The following is a 14,300-nucleotide window of genomic DNA, read 5'->3' as shown; positions in this document are numbered from 1 at the left end:
TGCCTTTTTACAACTATCTTTTGTATTTTTTGTCTTGGAATGAGTCAATTTTTGCGCTAACACATTAATTTTTTTATAGTTAAATGCCGTTTTTCACACAATTGAGATCTTTTCTATTTTGAGTTAAAATGTGAGAGTGTAGCTTTAAAATATCTATATGTTTTGCGTATCAGATGATTCGGATTTATTTAATGTATCTTTAAGAAAGTTATTATGATCTAGAAATAGAACAGGTCGAAATAATGATATTCCAAGACCCCTCCCCCCCCTCCAAGATTATGTATAATGTTTCAAAATGAAAGTGTTGAAAAATGAATACCACTTTTTACTCGTTTGTAATTTCTATAGTGAATAATCCCAGACAAGTAAAATCATTATGTTATTGCAGTTAGAATTCTTATGTCATCAGCTAACGATCCTTTTTTTAATAGTGTTTCAACACGTTTGTATTATGTATATCATAAAAAAATACGACTTGATGATTGAATTGTACGCACGGTTACCGTGTGTTTGTGTGTGAAGTGCTATGGGGCAGTGGCCTATAGTAAATATATGGTTGCCATTGTCACGTTCATGGTCTGAATGTTCGGTTACCGTAAATATATTGTGTTTATGTGTGAAGTGCTATGGGGCAGTGGCCTATAGCAAATATATGGTTGCCATTGTCACGTTCATGGTCTGAATGTTCGGTTACCGTAAATATATTGTGTTTATGTGTGAAGTGCTATGGGGCAGTGGCCTATAGCAAATATATGGTTGCCATTGTCACGTTCATGGTCTGAATGTTCGGTTACCGTAAATATATTGTGTTTATGTGTGAAGTGCTATGGGGCAGTGGCCTATAGCAAATATATGGTTGCCATTGTCACGTTCATGGTCTGAATGTTCGGTTACCGTAAATATATTGTGTTTATGTGTGAAGTACAATGGGGCAGTGGCCTGATAGCAAATATATGGTTGCCATTGTCACGTTTATGGTCTGAATGTTATTTGTGATTTGATACGAACGACTTAAGGCTGCACTCTCACAGATTGAATGTTTTGACATTTTTTTGTCTTGGAACGAGCCAATTTTTGCGAAAATCCATGGAAACCAGTAATATAAACTGCTGACAAAAAGATCACATATTTTTATATTTAAGTTCAAAAATTGATGTTTGATGCATTTTTCTTAAACCGTTAGACTTAAAACATTAATTTTCGAAAGGAAATATGAAAATCTGCGATTTGATCTTTTGTCAGCAATCTTTTATCATCAGTTTGCATATATTTACGCAAAAAAATTGCTCTTTCTAAGACAAAAAACAAAAAGTTGTAAAATTGGTAAATCTGTGAAAGTGCAGCTTTAAACAGTATGTTCCAGTATTTAACATCTGTTAAAGTACGATCAGTTCAAAACGTATATTATAAGTAACACCTGCTTCGCTAGTAATAAATTGAGAACTTATATTAATATTGTCACAATATGTACTTCTACGTACATCTACGTCCTGTCATAAAATACCATGAGTAAAACGGAAATTCAATTACTTACGGAACTCTTTTTTTATGATCATGGAATAACCACAACACTAACGCTTCTAACTTGCTAAACTTAACTCAGTTTAATACATACAACATATCAACGAATGTAAAGGCATGCATTATAAGCAGTTTTAAACAGTGTTTCTTTAATACATCTATAAGAGCAAACCAATAGTAGTATTATTGAATAAAATGAAAAATAAGTAGGTTGTTAAGACGTTATCATAGTATTAAAGATACACGTTGACAGGTTATTTAGAGATGTCTTTGATTTTTTTCAGATGAGAAATTAACTTAGTTGGCAACGTGAAATGCTATATTATTTCGTATTTGGCTCTTAAATTTTAAAGATGCACTCTTTAATACTCCCAATTAAGATTTACCACAATAATTATTCATAATATTGTTTTAATATTCCAAAAAGGATTAACAAATGTCGAAAACAATGGTTCTTATGAAGGATACCGAGTTTGTTTTGAAAGAAATGAGTATAAAACACGGTATTTCTACTTAATGAGACTATGGTAGATCACAATAAATCTTATAGCATTGATCAATCATTTAATATCTTTTCGCTTTTAGGTTTTTAATACACGGTTACAATCTTGTTATCAGTAATTAATATTTTCTATAAATGCTATATTTAGTTGTTAAAGATTTATTAGTCAAAATTAATGTTTGCTATACATGTGTATGTATTGATTTTAAATGAAAGTGCCAATATAACATTTTGAGCATATCAATAAAAAGTGGAATTGTTTTTCTATTTTTCCTTCGTAACAGTTGGCGCGTAATGTTGAATTTCTTGGTATATACATATATAACTAAACTTACTGTGAACCATCAAACAGAGGTAGCTACATGTTTATAATACAATGTTAACGCATTTCTGTGAGGTGCAAATTAGTTCTAGTAACTGTGAAAAAGACAATCCTATTCAAGAACATTCTTGACTGGTTTTCATCACGCACAGTTTATCATTCGAACAATCGTTACTCGCGTAGTTTATCATTTGTCAGGAATACAATGGACAATCAAGCCATGTCAGTGACGGGCAATGGAAGGAGAAGATCTTTTGAAATTATTCATCCAATTCTACCAAGAATATCCACCACTACAACCATCCATCAAGCTTTTCCAGCGAGACGCCTGTCAGTTAGTAAGGACACCAAGAGTAAGTTCATTTATCTGTATTACAAATAGTTTAACTGACATTGAACTGTTCTAGCCAGATTTGACAATTCGTTGCAAACAATTGTATTACAAGTATAAAATGATTAACAAGAAAACGTTATTCCTCAAAAGAATGTACCTAATCTTATTATGAAACGCACATATTGTGAAATTTTGTCCGTTTTTGCGGGGTTTTTTTAAGAAAGAAAAACAAATTTGTACCAACGAATCATATTTTATTGACTTTCATCACAAGTTTACTAGTGTCGGCTTGGAAGAAAATGTTTTTTAACGGTTTGCTATATCTATAAATATACATCTTAATGTCGGCATATAACGTGGTTTTAGAAATAAATCATGATTTTCTCTCAAGGAAAACAGTCTGGAATAAGAGTACTATTGATGTATGATAAGTATATAATTGACCACATTACTTCATTTAGGTTCAATACAAGAGGAAAGTGAGGAATCTAAAGACGAATGTCCAAAGAAAGATTTGAATAGTTCGGATAAAAAAGCGATTATCAATTTCATTTCAACTTTAGAGGAAAACCACAATGAAACTCCACCTAAAACGAATGTAAGACGGTTTTCCTTATCGGAACCGATGAAAATTCACTCAAGGCCAGCGACAAGAAATTTGAAAAACGGCTTAGAAGATATAAATGGTCAGAATGGCGGTTGTTTTCCACCGGTACGCACCCAAAGACGAGCAAGTTTTGCAACTTTGCCAAAATTACCGACAATAAATAATACAGAGGGACAAAACAAACAAACAAGACGATTAAGTCTCTTTGAACTCCCATTTGTAGAAGATTCAGAACCTATAAGAGTGGATTTAAACGAGTCGAATCCACAGGAGTCCAACCCCCCAACTCCATCATGTTCTAGACCCCTCTCTGTCACACCGATACCAGATATAATCCAACAACAAGCAGTTCCGAGAAACATGGACGCCACCACGCATGATCAACCTGTCGGCGAAAGTTTACCATCATATGCACCGAAGTATTGTTGGTGTATGCGCTGCCATATGATGTATTACATGTTTCAGGCAGGTGATCCACGCTTGGAGGACTGGGGAAATTACCCTTGTTTCAGGAGATAGCTTCAGTAAGATTCTTGATACACTAAAGAAATGAACTTTTTTATGTGATGGCTTAACTTCGTCAATATGTTTGAAAAAGTTGTGTAAACACCCTTGCTTTATGAGTTAGCCTTAGTAATAAACTTGCCTTCGAGTGTTTAAATATTTATTCGGAGCGATGACCTTGCTTCACGAGTATGGCTTTGCTTCATTACGATATTTGAAGGACTAGGGTAATAACCTTTGCTTTTTTGTAGTTTTAGTAAGACTTGCCAACAAGTGTTTGATTACTAATTCAGAGAAATGAGATCGGTTTTAGGGGATGGCTTTGCTTTATTAAGACATTTGAAGGACTATGGTAAATACCCTTGCTTCTGGATGTAGCTTTAGCAAGAAACTTGGCTGAAATTGTTTAAGTAATAATTCGGAGCAATAGCCTTGGTTTTAGAAGATGACTTAGCTTTATAAAGTTATTTGAAAGTTTAGGGTAATTACCCTTGCTAACGGAGGTAGCTTTAGGGGTACCCTTCTTTTTTCCGCCGTCCCTTCAATTGAATTGACCCAAATAAAAATGTTGAGCAAGGGTCTGTATTTGCGTATCAGTCCGGTACTGTTCAGGAACGACGCTTATTTATACCTACGGTATCGACGTATAACATTCACAAGTTAAAAAGAGAATTCTTACGATCGTGTCCGTGGTTCGTCTAGAAATATTTATAGCCCCTAATGCAAGATGACAGAGCATAAACACACATTCAACGGTGGAACAGCAATCAGAGAAAGATAAAAAAGAAAAAGATCACCCCACCACTATTTAAAATGTGGATGAAAATCTAGCAATACATTTTAATTAGCCTTAAGGGGCCATCTTTTCAACGACCGTACGGCAAAATATCGTATTTCAGTAAGATCTTTCTCGAGTGTCACACACGTTAAAGTGAAAGTTTTAAAGAGACTAGACACCAGATGATACCACTGCATGAAAAACGGCAATTGTTAAAAGCATAAAATTGATAGCGTTATGTTTTAGGCATTGAATCTGAATTATTGATGTATCGCATGGCTAACGACACATGTTTCTTTCGAAACTGTTCCATATTTTTCAAATTTGAATATTAACGCTTTTAGTCAAAAGATACCTCTTTTTAACATAAATATGAAAACTACGATCTGCTTGGTTGTCAGCAGTCATATATCTCTCTTTCCCAGACATTGACCCAATAATGGCTATTTCAAGATAAAAATAGTTGTAAAACATGTGAGAGTGCAGCTCTAAGACATACGGAACTTCGACAGTGAGTAAATGGGATTGGCGAACCAAATTTATAACTCTCCAAAAACTTATGTTTTACTTAGCAAATTTACGAAAGAAGAATCTCTGATTTTGACGCAAAAATGTAACTTGATTAGGACTAGGTTCAGGTGCGAAAGTGTTTGACACAATTAAATACACAATGCAATGTGTCGTTGAAGTGGAATGCTTCAATTTTAGGGAAGGTATTCGCACATGTGACAAGGAAGTAAATTTGAGTAATTATTTCACAATTCTCCCGAATATCTTAAAGTTTCTTACTTTCTTACTTGAATCACTCTTGATAATATCAAGGAGCCACACTTCATTGATGACTGGAACATTTTTTCACAAAAATCTATTCAAATTGTCGAAATTGAAAAAGAAATTGCAAACAAAATTATGATAAATCAAGTTTGTTAAACTACTTACTACGTCGCAAAATGTTAAAAAAATGATGTTGTACTTTTAAAGAAAATTGTACATCAAAACTAAATCAAAATACATATTTATATGTTTTTCAATAGTTTGTATAGTGGTAGGCACTAAATAAGACTGTTATGTACTATGAATTAAACACAAACTCAAAACTGTGTTTTGGAGAATGCCCTTTATAAGACTGTTGTTTAATATGAATTGAACTCAAACACAAAATTGTCTTGTAAGATTCCGTAAGAAAATATGTTAAACGGAACATAAAACAAACAAAAACGTATTACAGCATTTCCGCTGGAACATTTTTTTTTCTAAAATTAATTTACATTAAAGTGAACATCTATATTCAATACTTACGCATTTTCGGATTTTTCCAAGTCGAAATAGTCGAATTCGATGCGAACTCGTCCGTCATCCCGGGCGTTGAAGAAATAGCAACACGTGGTCTTGTCGGGATAATTGTCGGGAAATCCCGGCGACGTGAAAATCCCCCGTCGTGTCCCCCGATATGTATACTTGTGTTGGCAGTCTGTGCAAGATGTTATCTCCGGATCTATGTAATCTGTAATGTAAAAGACCAATCACAGCTAGGATGAGGAATCACGTGACTTAAAGGGGCTCTCACTTAGGTCACCACGGGTCACAACCGATGTAAACAAACCAGTTAGTGATGTTAACTTTAAGGTAACTTTTTTTGACAAAGAACATAATTAGGAAAATATTTCTTAGTCTATAATGGACTTTGCTATTTTCTGCTTCTACACGTGTGAAATATTTTAGATTGACCTGTATTTTAAGGATTCAATCCTTGGTAAAATTTCAGCGATTTTTTTTGGTCTACACAATTCCGTCAAGTTGTAATTTTGGCCAAGGATTGCATCATTAAAATACCGTGGTGACCCGTGTGGAAACCCCTTTTAGTCACGTGATTCTTCACCCTGAATCACACTAAAATCATATCGTGACGTTATCTACATTCTATTGCGTTATATTCTCCTAAAGCGTATCGTAGCGTAACGTCGTAAAGCGAATATTGGGTATCTACCATGCGTTCAGTAGGACGAGCGTAACCTAATGCACCAGTCAATTGTAACCACGCCCCCACAGGTCCAGGGTTATACCGGGGATAGCCGGGGAAATGGGCTATGTTTTTCCTTCCAGGTGGCCCCGCAGTGCCGGGTGAATGCGGTGGTTTTGTCTTCGCGCCAATAATAGCGGGGAATGGGCCTTACCTAGGGTCCGTGGGGGGCGGGGGCATTTGGCGGGGATTTTACCAGCAGTTCACCCCGCAATGCGGGGATTTTACCAGGGCTTGGCTGCAAATGTTTGCCGCAAAAGCGTTTTCTGAGAGCATGGCTGCTTTTGATGAGAATGGTAAAAATGTAACATGCTCGTATGTGTATATTCCATTTAGAGCGGGTTTGTTGAGTTTCGGTGTACGATAGAAATTTATTTCACCGCGCATTTCGTGAGAAAATAATTTTCTATGGTCAACAGGGAAAAAAGTTTGAGATTTAAGATTTACACCTTAATTTAACATTATTGTTCTTTTTTATGCTGAAAATTAAGAAAAAGCTTATATTAATTTGCATTTATTCGAAAATCACGTGACAAACACAACGTCGTGACGTCTTTTTTGCTACTTAATTCGAAATTATTTTATCAGACATAAAAACACAACGTTGCGTTTTTATTATTTTCACTTTTTTCTCAAACAACAGTGAAAATAGCATGACATTTCACCGAATAGCAAAAAAGAAAGACCTCTATTTCATGTAAGATTTTGAATGTATGTTTTGATTAATAAACCATCACATTGTTTGATATGTTTTATTTCTTTACACGTTCAGGATTCTTGAAATAAACATCAGATACTTTTAAGTTATATATTATACGTATTTCAAATATGATCTTGAAGAACAGTTGTGTTTGTCTTTTGGTTTGAGCTCGTCTGGTAAACCCAGGTATTTGATAAATCGTTGCTGTCGTCGCCCAAGGCGTTGTGCGCAAAAGGCATAACCTTGGTCATAACTTGAATACCGTTTATGATATTTCCATAGAACTTGGTACATATTATGCAAAAGACACTCTGAAAATATGAAGCAGGGCACATAACTCTGCTTTATCCTTGATACGATTACCTCACCCAAGAAAATGATTTTAAGTATACTTAGTAGAGTAAGGTTTAACGTAAATGATACAAATGTTATTGTTGGTTCTTATACGCGAATGATGAAGGAATAAATGAGAAAAAAATCGACTCGATTTGGTTCATAGTGTAACAAGTCGTTGACCCACACATCAAAGGGACTCGTTCAAGGTTGTATTACAACCAATCTTGTGTAAACTGTGTTGTAAGCACATTCGCCTTGTTTTAACTACGTTGTAGTCCAACTTGCAATGTGTTATACCCAACTCACCTTATGTTTTAACCATGTTGCTAGCCAACTTACCTCTTGTGTTAGCCTTTTTGCCAATCCACCTTGACGACTTGATCACTCATACATTTTAATCGTATATTGACTATGTTGTAAGCAAAATCACACAGTGTGTTTACCATGCTGTAAGCGAACTCATCTTTTGTGTTTACAATGATATAAACCAAACTCACCTTTAATGTTAACCTTATTGGCCACTAGATCACTCATATCAATTTTAATGGTTTATTGGCCTGGTTGTAAGCAAACACAAATTTTGTGTTCACCATGTTGTTAGCCAACTCGCACTGTGTGTGAACCATGTTGAAAACCAGCTCGAAATATGTGTTAACCATGATAAAAACCAAGCTTTACTTGTGTGATAACTTCTTTGAAATTCCACCTTCGCCACTAGAGCACTCAAATCTTTGATCGAATTTTGTCTGTGTTGTCAGCAAATTCACATAGTGTGTTCAACATGCTGTAAGCGAACTCATCTTTTGTGATTTCAATGCTGTAAAGGAACTCACTTGGTGTGTTTACCATGTTGTAAGCAAACTCACTTGGTTTGTTTACAATGTTGTATGCAAACTCACATAGTGTGTTTACCATGTTGTAAGCAATCTCACATAGTGTGTTTACCATGTTGTAAGCAAACTCACATAGTGTGTTTACCATGTTGTATGCAAACTCACATAGCGTGTTTACCATGTTGTATGCAAACTCACATAGTGTGTTTACCATGTTGTATGCAAACTCACATAGTGTGTTTACCATGTTGTATGCAAACTCACATAGTGTGTTTACCATGTTGTATGCAAACTCACATAGTGTAAGCGAAGTCATCTTGTTTGTTTACCATGTTGTAAGCAAACTCACATAGTGTGTTTACCATGTCGTATGCAAACTCACATAGTGTAAGCGAAGTCATCTTGCTTGTTTACCATGTTGTAAGCAAACTCACTTGGCGTGTTACCATGTTGTTAACGAACGCAGCTTGTGTGTTTACCATGTTGTAAGCAAACCCATCTTAATGTGTGTTTACCATGTTGTAAGCAATCTCCCTTGGTGTGTTTACCATGTTGTAAGCAAACTCGCATATTGTGTTACCATGTTGTAAGCGAAGTCATCTTGTGTGTTACCATGTTGTTAGTGAAGTCAGCTTCCGTGTTTATCATGTTGTAAGCGAACTCATCAAGTATGTTACCATGTTGCAAGCAAACTCAGATTGCGTGTTCACCATGTTGTAAGCGAACTTACCTTTTGTGTTTACCATGTTGTAAGATAACTTACCTTTTGTGTTTACCTTTCTGTAAGTTCATCCACTCTTGGACACCACTACACCACTCATTCGATTTAATCGTACTTTGACCATGTTTAAAGCGAACTCACCTTGTGTTTTTACCATTTTGTAAGCCCAGATGATGACGGACAGAAGTGTAAGATGTATTTTCATACTGGATCAAACATGATGGTTAGTTGCCCTCCTGAAATATACAGAATATTTTATATAGATAAGTGTCCCGACCAATTCATCAACTAAACACGATTTGAAGAATATGTTTTACATTGACTTCACCAGAGTGGGTATTCATTAAACATCTGAAGTTTGTTCCTAGCTTAAGTCATTTTCTTAAGTTAAGTAATTCACTTATCATATGTTATATTCGCCTCATGGTATCTGAAACGTTTCTTTGGTTGGTTTCAAAACACATACTTTAATGTAAAACAAATGATTGCTTTTTGTTTACTTTGAATACGACAATGTTAGGAAATCGACTTGAGTTAAGAAATGACTTAAGTTGTGGTATGTAAACCGCCCTAGCCCAATTTCTCGAAAGCTGTTAAGTGTAACAAGCTTAAGTGACTTATATTATTCAGCCAAAATCTTGCATAATCGTGATTGTTCTCAATAGAAAAAAACACATCGTGATTATCACAAAGATAACTTCCAATTAAAGTAAAAAAGCAACCTTTAAGAATGTAAACAAAACACAAATTATACCAAACTGGTGAGCTCAGCATAATTATGTAAAACGGGATTTAAGATATTTCGAGAAATTGGGGTCTAAAGCCCGTTTCAACAAAAGTCTCTTTAATATGTCGTAATGTCAGATAATGTAAGAACTGATGAGCACTATTGCCGCTCCCAAATACACAAATCATACACAAAAGTTTACGAATAACTCGCGGTCACGACTTCACACATTTTTCCGATAGGATCCAAATAAAACAAATGATTTTCAATATAAATATTACTATGGTCGCCATATTTAATGTCATTCAATTGAACCTTAAAGTGACGCACTTATTCAAAATCAATATTTACACATGTATAAAACAAACATAATATTTGAGTGATAAACCTTTAACAACATTCTAAATAATGCATTTATGGAAAATATAATATTTGATAAAGATTGTAACCGTGTATAAATAGCTGGAAACGCAAAAATATAAATTGACTGGTGAATGCTGAAAGATTTACGGAAACTTTCTTTCAAATTAAGCTCGGTATCCTTCATAAAAACCTTTGTTTTCGACATTCATTCATCCTTATTGGTATATTTAAACTATTATATTAATTTTGGTCAATCTTATTTGGGAGTAAGAGTGCATCTTTAAAGTAAAAACAAAAATATCCATCAGGGAAGACACACAGTCTATGTAATTAGATATTTACGACCCGTATACATATCCCAAACATCATGATATCTCGGTAACCATTCCTTTGTCAAATGTATTGTCTGCTTTTCCTTGACAGTAATTGATGATTACGCAGAGAAATGACATACCGTTTTCATAATGATGCAAATATCTGCGAAATATTTGTCTTGTAGTGAAAGCATTGACACTGATGTGCGTTCTAGTCTGCCAAGTTTCCAGCCTATTAGATGATTTAAACACAGACACATTGTTTTGGTGTAACTTCATAAAAATGACAAAATATAATTCTCAACATTAAAATCCATAATGCAACGTTTTTGAATAGGTAAAAGGTTGGTGGTATTGAATATCTCGTCCTAGTTTTCAAGGCACATGCAAAAAAGGTAATTATATGTTCTGTTTAAGAATATTATTCAAGCCACATGGTTAGTTCTTGACCAGAAATGGAAAATACGGGAAAAGAAATCAAATCAGGTGAAAAGGAAGCTCGAATCTGATTATTGGTTTCCTACTAACCCCGTTACGTATATATAACGTCGACAATCTGGCAACAAAGATCAGTTTATGGGAAAAGTTTCAATTATTCATCGGGCTCCAATTTCTTGAAACTGTCCTATAAGTTTCTTATTACAGGATAAAGCTAAGCTCACTATTTTGGATTTTCAATAATTTGAATAATATATTATTCTTTAAGATATTTTTTACTTAGTTAGGAATTATCTTTATGAAAATCACAATAAAACATTCTCCATTTATCAAAATTCAATCTAAGTATTCATTTGGGCTTATTGAAATAAATTCCAAAGCCTGTTAAGCCTAAGAAGTTTCGAGAAATCGTGGCCGGAATTGGAAAAAAGACGCCATTTTTGTACGATTTAATTTAGTGACCAAATATGGAAAACTATGAGGTCACCGGGTAGCCACTGACATTGCGTCATTCATGTTGTGGGCGTGATATTAGTGTATATTTTAGAAAGACGCTAAGGTAACATCCCCACAATGAAAATTCACCATGCTGCATATAATACCATTAATGATAAAGACATTCTCATTAGTTTACCATGCAATCTTTCATGAATAAAACATTTCTAAGGTGAACTGACACATATCAGTTGAATGGCACCGTTGCTCCGCGTTACATCCTCACTGACGTCCCTAGGAGATTTAGGGCGCCTACGAGTTTCCAAGAAATCCTGTTTGTGCAATTGATAAAAAAATGGGTTGACAATCCATCCACCAGATGAGAGTTATTTTCAAATAAAATTCTCAGGGAAAATTAGAAACAGGTTTTGTTTTCATGCGATCATGTGATCATTTCACAAATACCCTCAATATATAAAAAATGCATACTTAAAACTCTTTTAACTACAGAATTCACTCAGACGGCTGTGTATTTGAATGCAGTATGTTGTCGTGCATGGGTGACACTGTCAGATTTGTTGCCAATACATTATGCTTGTACTTGACAAGCTCGTGTTTGGTTCCAGCAATCTCTGTTTTATGTTGTCATTCTTTTTACTAGAAGACAAAGAAAACCACACTTAGTACATCGATGTCCTCACTTCAAAATGACAAATTAGCATTTTTTCTGTTTCCGTGTTTTTACATCACTAAAATCATTAATGCGAGGCGCATCTGAGTGCAAAATGCCGAGTAAATAGTCCAATGAGAAAATGGTGTTGTATCATGTGATCAAAATGTCGACCAATGATTGGACATGTTACAGAGAAGCAAAAATGCCGAATTTTCAGAAATTGTAACTACAAAAATTGTAACTTCAGCATTTTGTAAAAAAAAAGAAGATCAAATAACCAAGATTAAATACTTAAAATGTTGCTTGCGTCATGTTTTGACGAGATCACCAACAGTCGTAGGCCTCTGTCAGCTAATATGACAATAACAAAATTCAAAACAGAAGTTATCAATTAGAGGGCACTTGTGAAGCACTAACAAATACTTGGACAATATTCGCACCACAATATTGATTATACTTTCAATGCGCGTCATTGGAACTGCGTGACAGCCATACAATTGCCGTTACGTTTAATAATCAAAAACAGGATGACTTACAGAATAATATCAACATATTTGAAAGCTTAATCATCCGCTGAAAAGACAAAACATGTTCATCACATCGCATGAATAGAACATCTTCAAATGATGTATTAAAATAGCGTTCTTAACGTATGTTTAATCTGTACAATAGTGAAGATTTTTGATACCTGGTAATCCCGTATTATTTTAGAATGGTTTGATGGTGTTTAATGTGTAGAGAAATATGGAAAGTATTCGCTTAATCAAAAAAATATAAAACACACTATATTGCTGATATTTAAAATGCCCAGCATAGGAACCTCGTGAAAGTCATAAACTTACCATTATGTTTAATAAGATTAAGCATGATGTCATAATTATACTATTCTTACCGCAGATTCAAAAGATTAATCATCTGTACAAAAATATATAACATTGTCTTTTAAAATGCATTCATCGTACAGCTACTTATGTTGTAATTTGTTTTGCTAATATTTTGACTTTTGTTTGCACTATAAAAACATATATTTTAAGACTTCTAATTTTAAGATTTGCATTTTAATACAAATACGACGAACAAAAAAACACACGATCTCCTACTGAAATATATGTATCAGCCGTCTATATCGTTCGTCTTGTCATTTCTTTCAAGAGGTAATGACGACTTATTACATTATAAACGCAGATTTGAATGCTGAATGATCAGCACAAATACATAACATTGTATTAACAAATGCATGAATCGTATAGCTACTTACGTTGTATTTTGCATTGCTAATATTGTTTCTTCGAATGCATTATAAACGCAAATGTTAAAAGACATTTAATTTTAAGATTTGCATTTTTTTTACAAAAGAAGACAAACAATAAACAAACAATATCCTTCTGAAATGTATATGTCAGCCATACCCATATTCTATCCTCTCATTCTAGTCACAACCTGTCAAAAAGATCTTACAGAAGAGTAACTTCAGCACACTAAGCTTATCTACTATGGTGAATTGATCACCATCAATCGCAGGCCTGTCAGCTGATATGGCATTAATGACGTTCAAAACAGAGGTTATGAATTAGAGACTTGTGAAGCACTTACAAATACTTGAACTATTTTTGCAGCACAATATTGATTATAATGAAAATGCACGTCATCAAAACTGCATGAAAGCCATACAGTTGCTGTAATATAGCAGAATGACTTACAAGTTTGTGAACAAATCATCCACGCAAAAAGACATAACCAGTGTGTGAATACCACTTGACAAACTGCGTCATATGCTACGTCGGAAGGCAACATTTTGCTTCAAATGAAGACTTTAAACAAAGATATCTTCACCTTTCTTCTCCATTTTAAATGAAACATAGCGCGGCCTACGCCGCCTACGGAGCCCTGTTTTCGGTCTTTTACCAGAGATTGATTGAGAGTTAAGTTTCCTAAAACACTTTGACAAACCTTTTCACAAAACGGCCGTCTGACGGAACACTGTCAAAAAATATTTTGGAAACATGTTTGTCGAAATGTTTGATGAAACTAATCACCTTATCAACTCCGGTAATAGAACGAAGGCGGGGATCTTAAAGCGGCATTATTAGTATATTATTCTTAAGGTATCTTACGTACAAAAGTGAGCTCTGATGTCTGCCCCCCCAATTCCCCCCCACCCCCCCCCCCCAA

The 14,300-nt window shown here is 34.6% G+C and overlaps 1 protein-coding gene across 6 annotated transcripts in view; it reads right to left on the bottom strand.

Moving 5' to 3' along the window:
- The window catches only part of LOC128239038 (cubilin-like), a 159,729-nt gene that overhangs the window by 15,770 nt on the left and 129,659 nt on the right, over window positions 1-14,300 (bottom strand). For all 6 annotated transcript variants that reach the window (XM_052955466.1, XM_052955465.1, XM_052955464.1 and 3 more), the window contains 2 exons: window positions 9,320-9,414; window positions 5,868-6,072 (listed from right to left, as the gene is read on the bottom strand). In XM_052955466.1, coding sequence (XP_052811426.1) covers window positions 5,868-6,072; window positions 9,320-9,383 — 269 coding nt within the window. In that variant the 5' untranslated portion in view covers window positions 9,384-9,414. The remainder of the gene's footprint in view (window positions 1-5,867; window positions 6,073-9,319; window positions 9,415-14,300) is intronic.

Source organism: Mya arenaria, chromosome 6 (assembly GCF_026914265.1).
Source record: "Mya arenaria isolate MELC-2E11 chromosome 6, ASM2691426v1".
In the NCBI taxonomy this organism is placed as follows: Eukaryota; Metazoa; Mollusca; class Bivalvia; order Myida; family Myidae; genus Mya; species Mya arenaria.
Note: the sequence above shows the minus strand (reverse complement) of the source record. Positions and strands in the feature narration are given on the sequence as shown.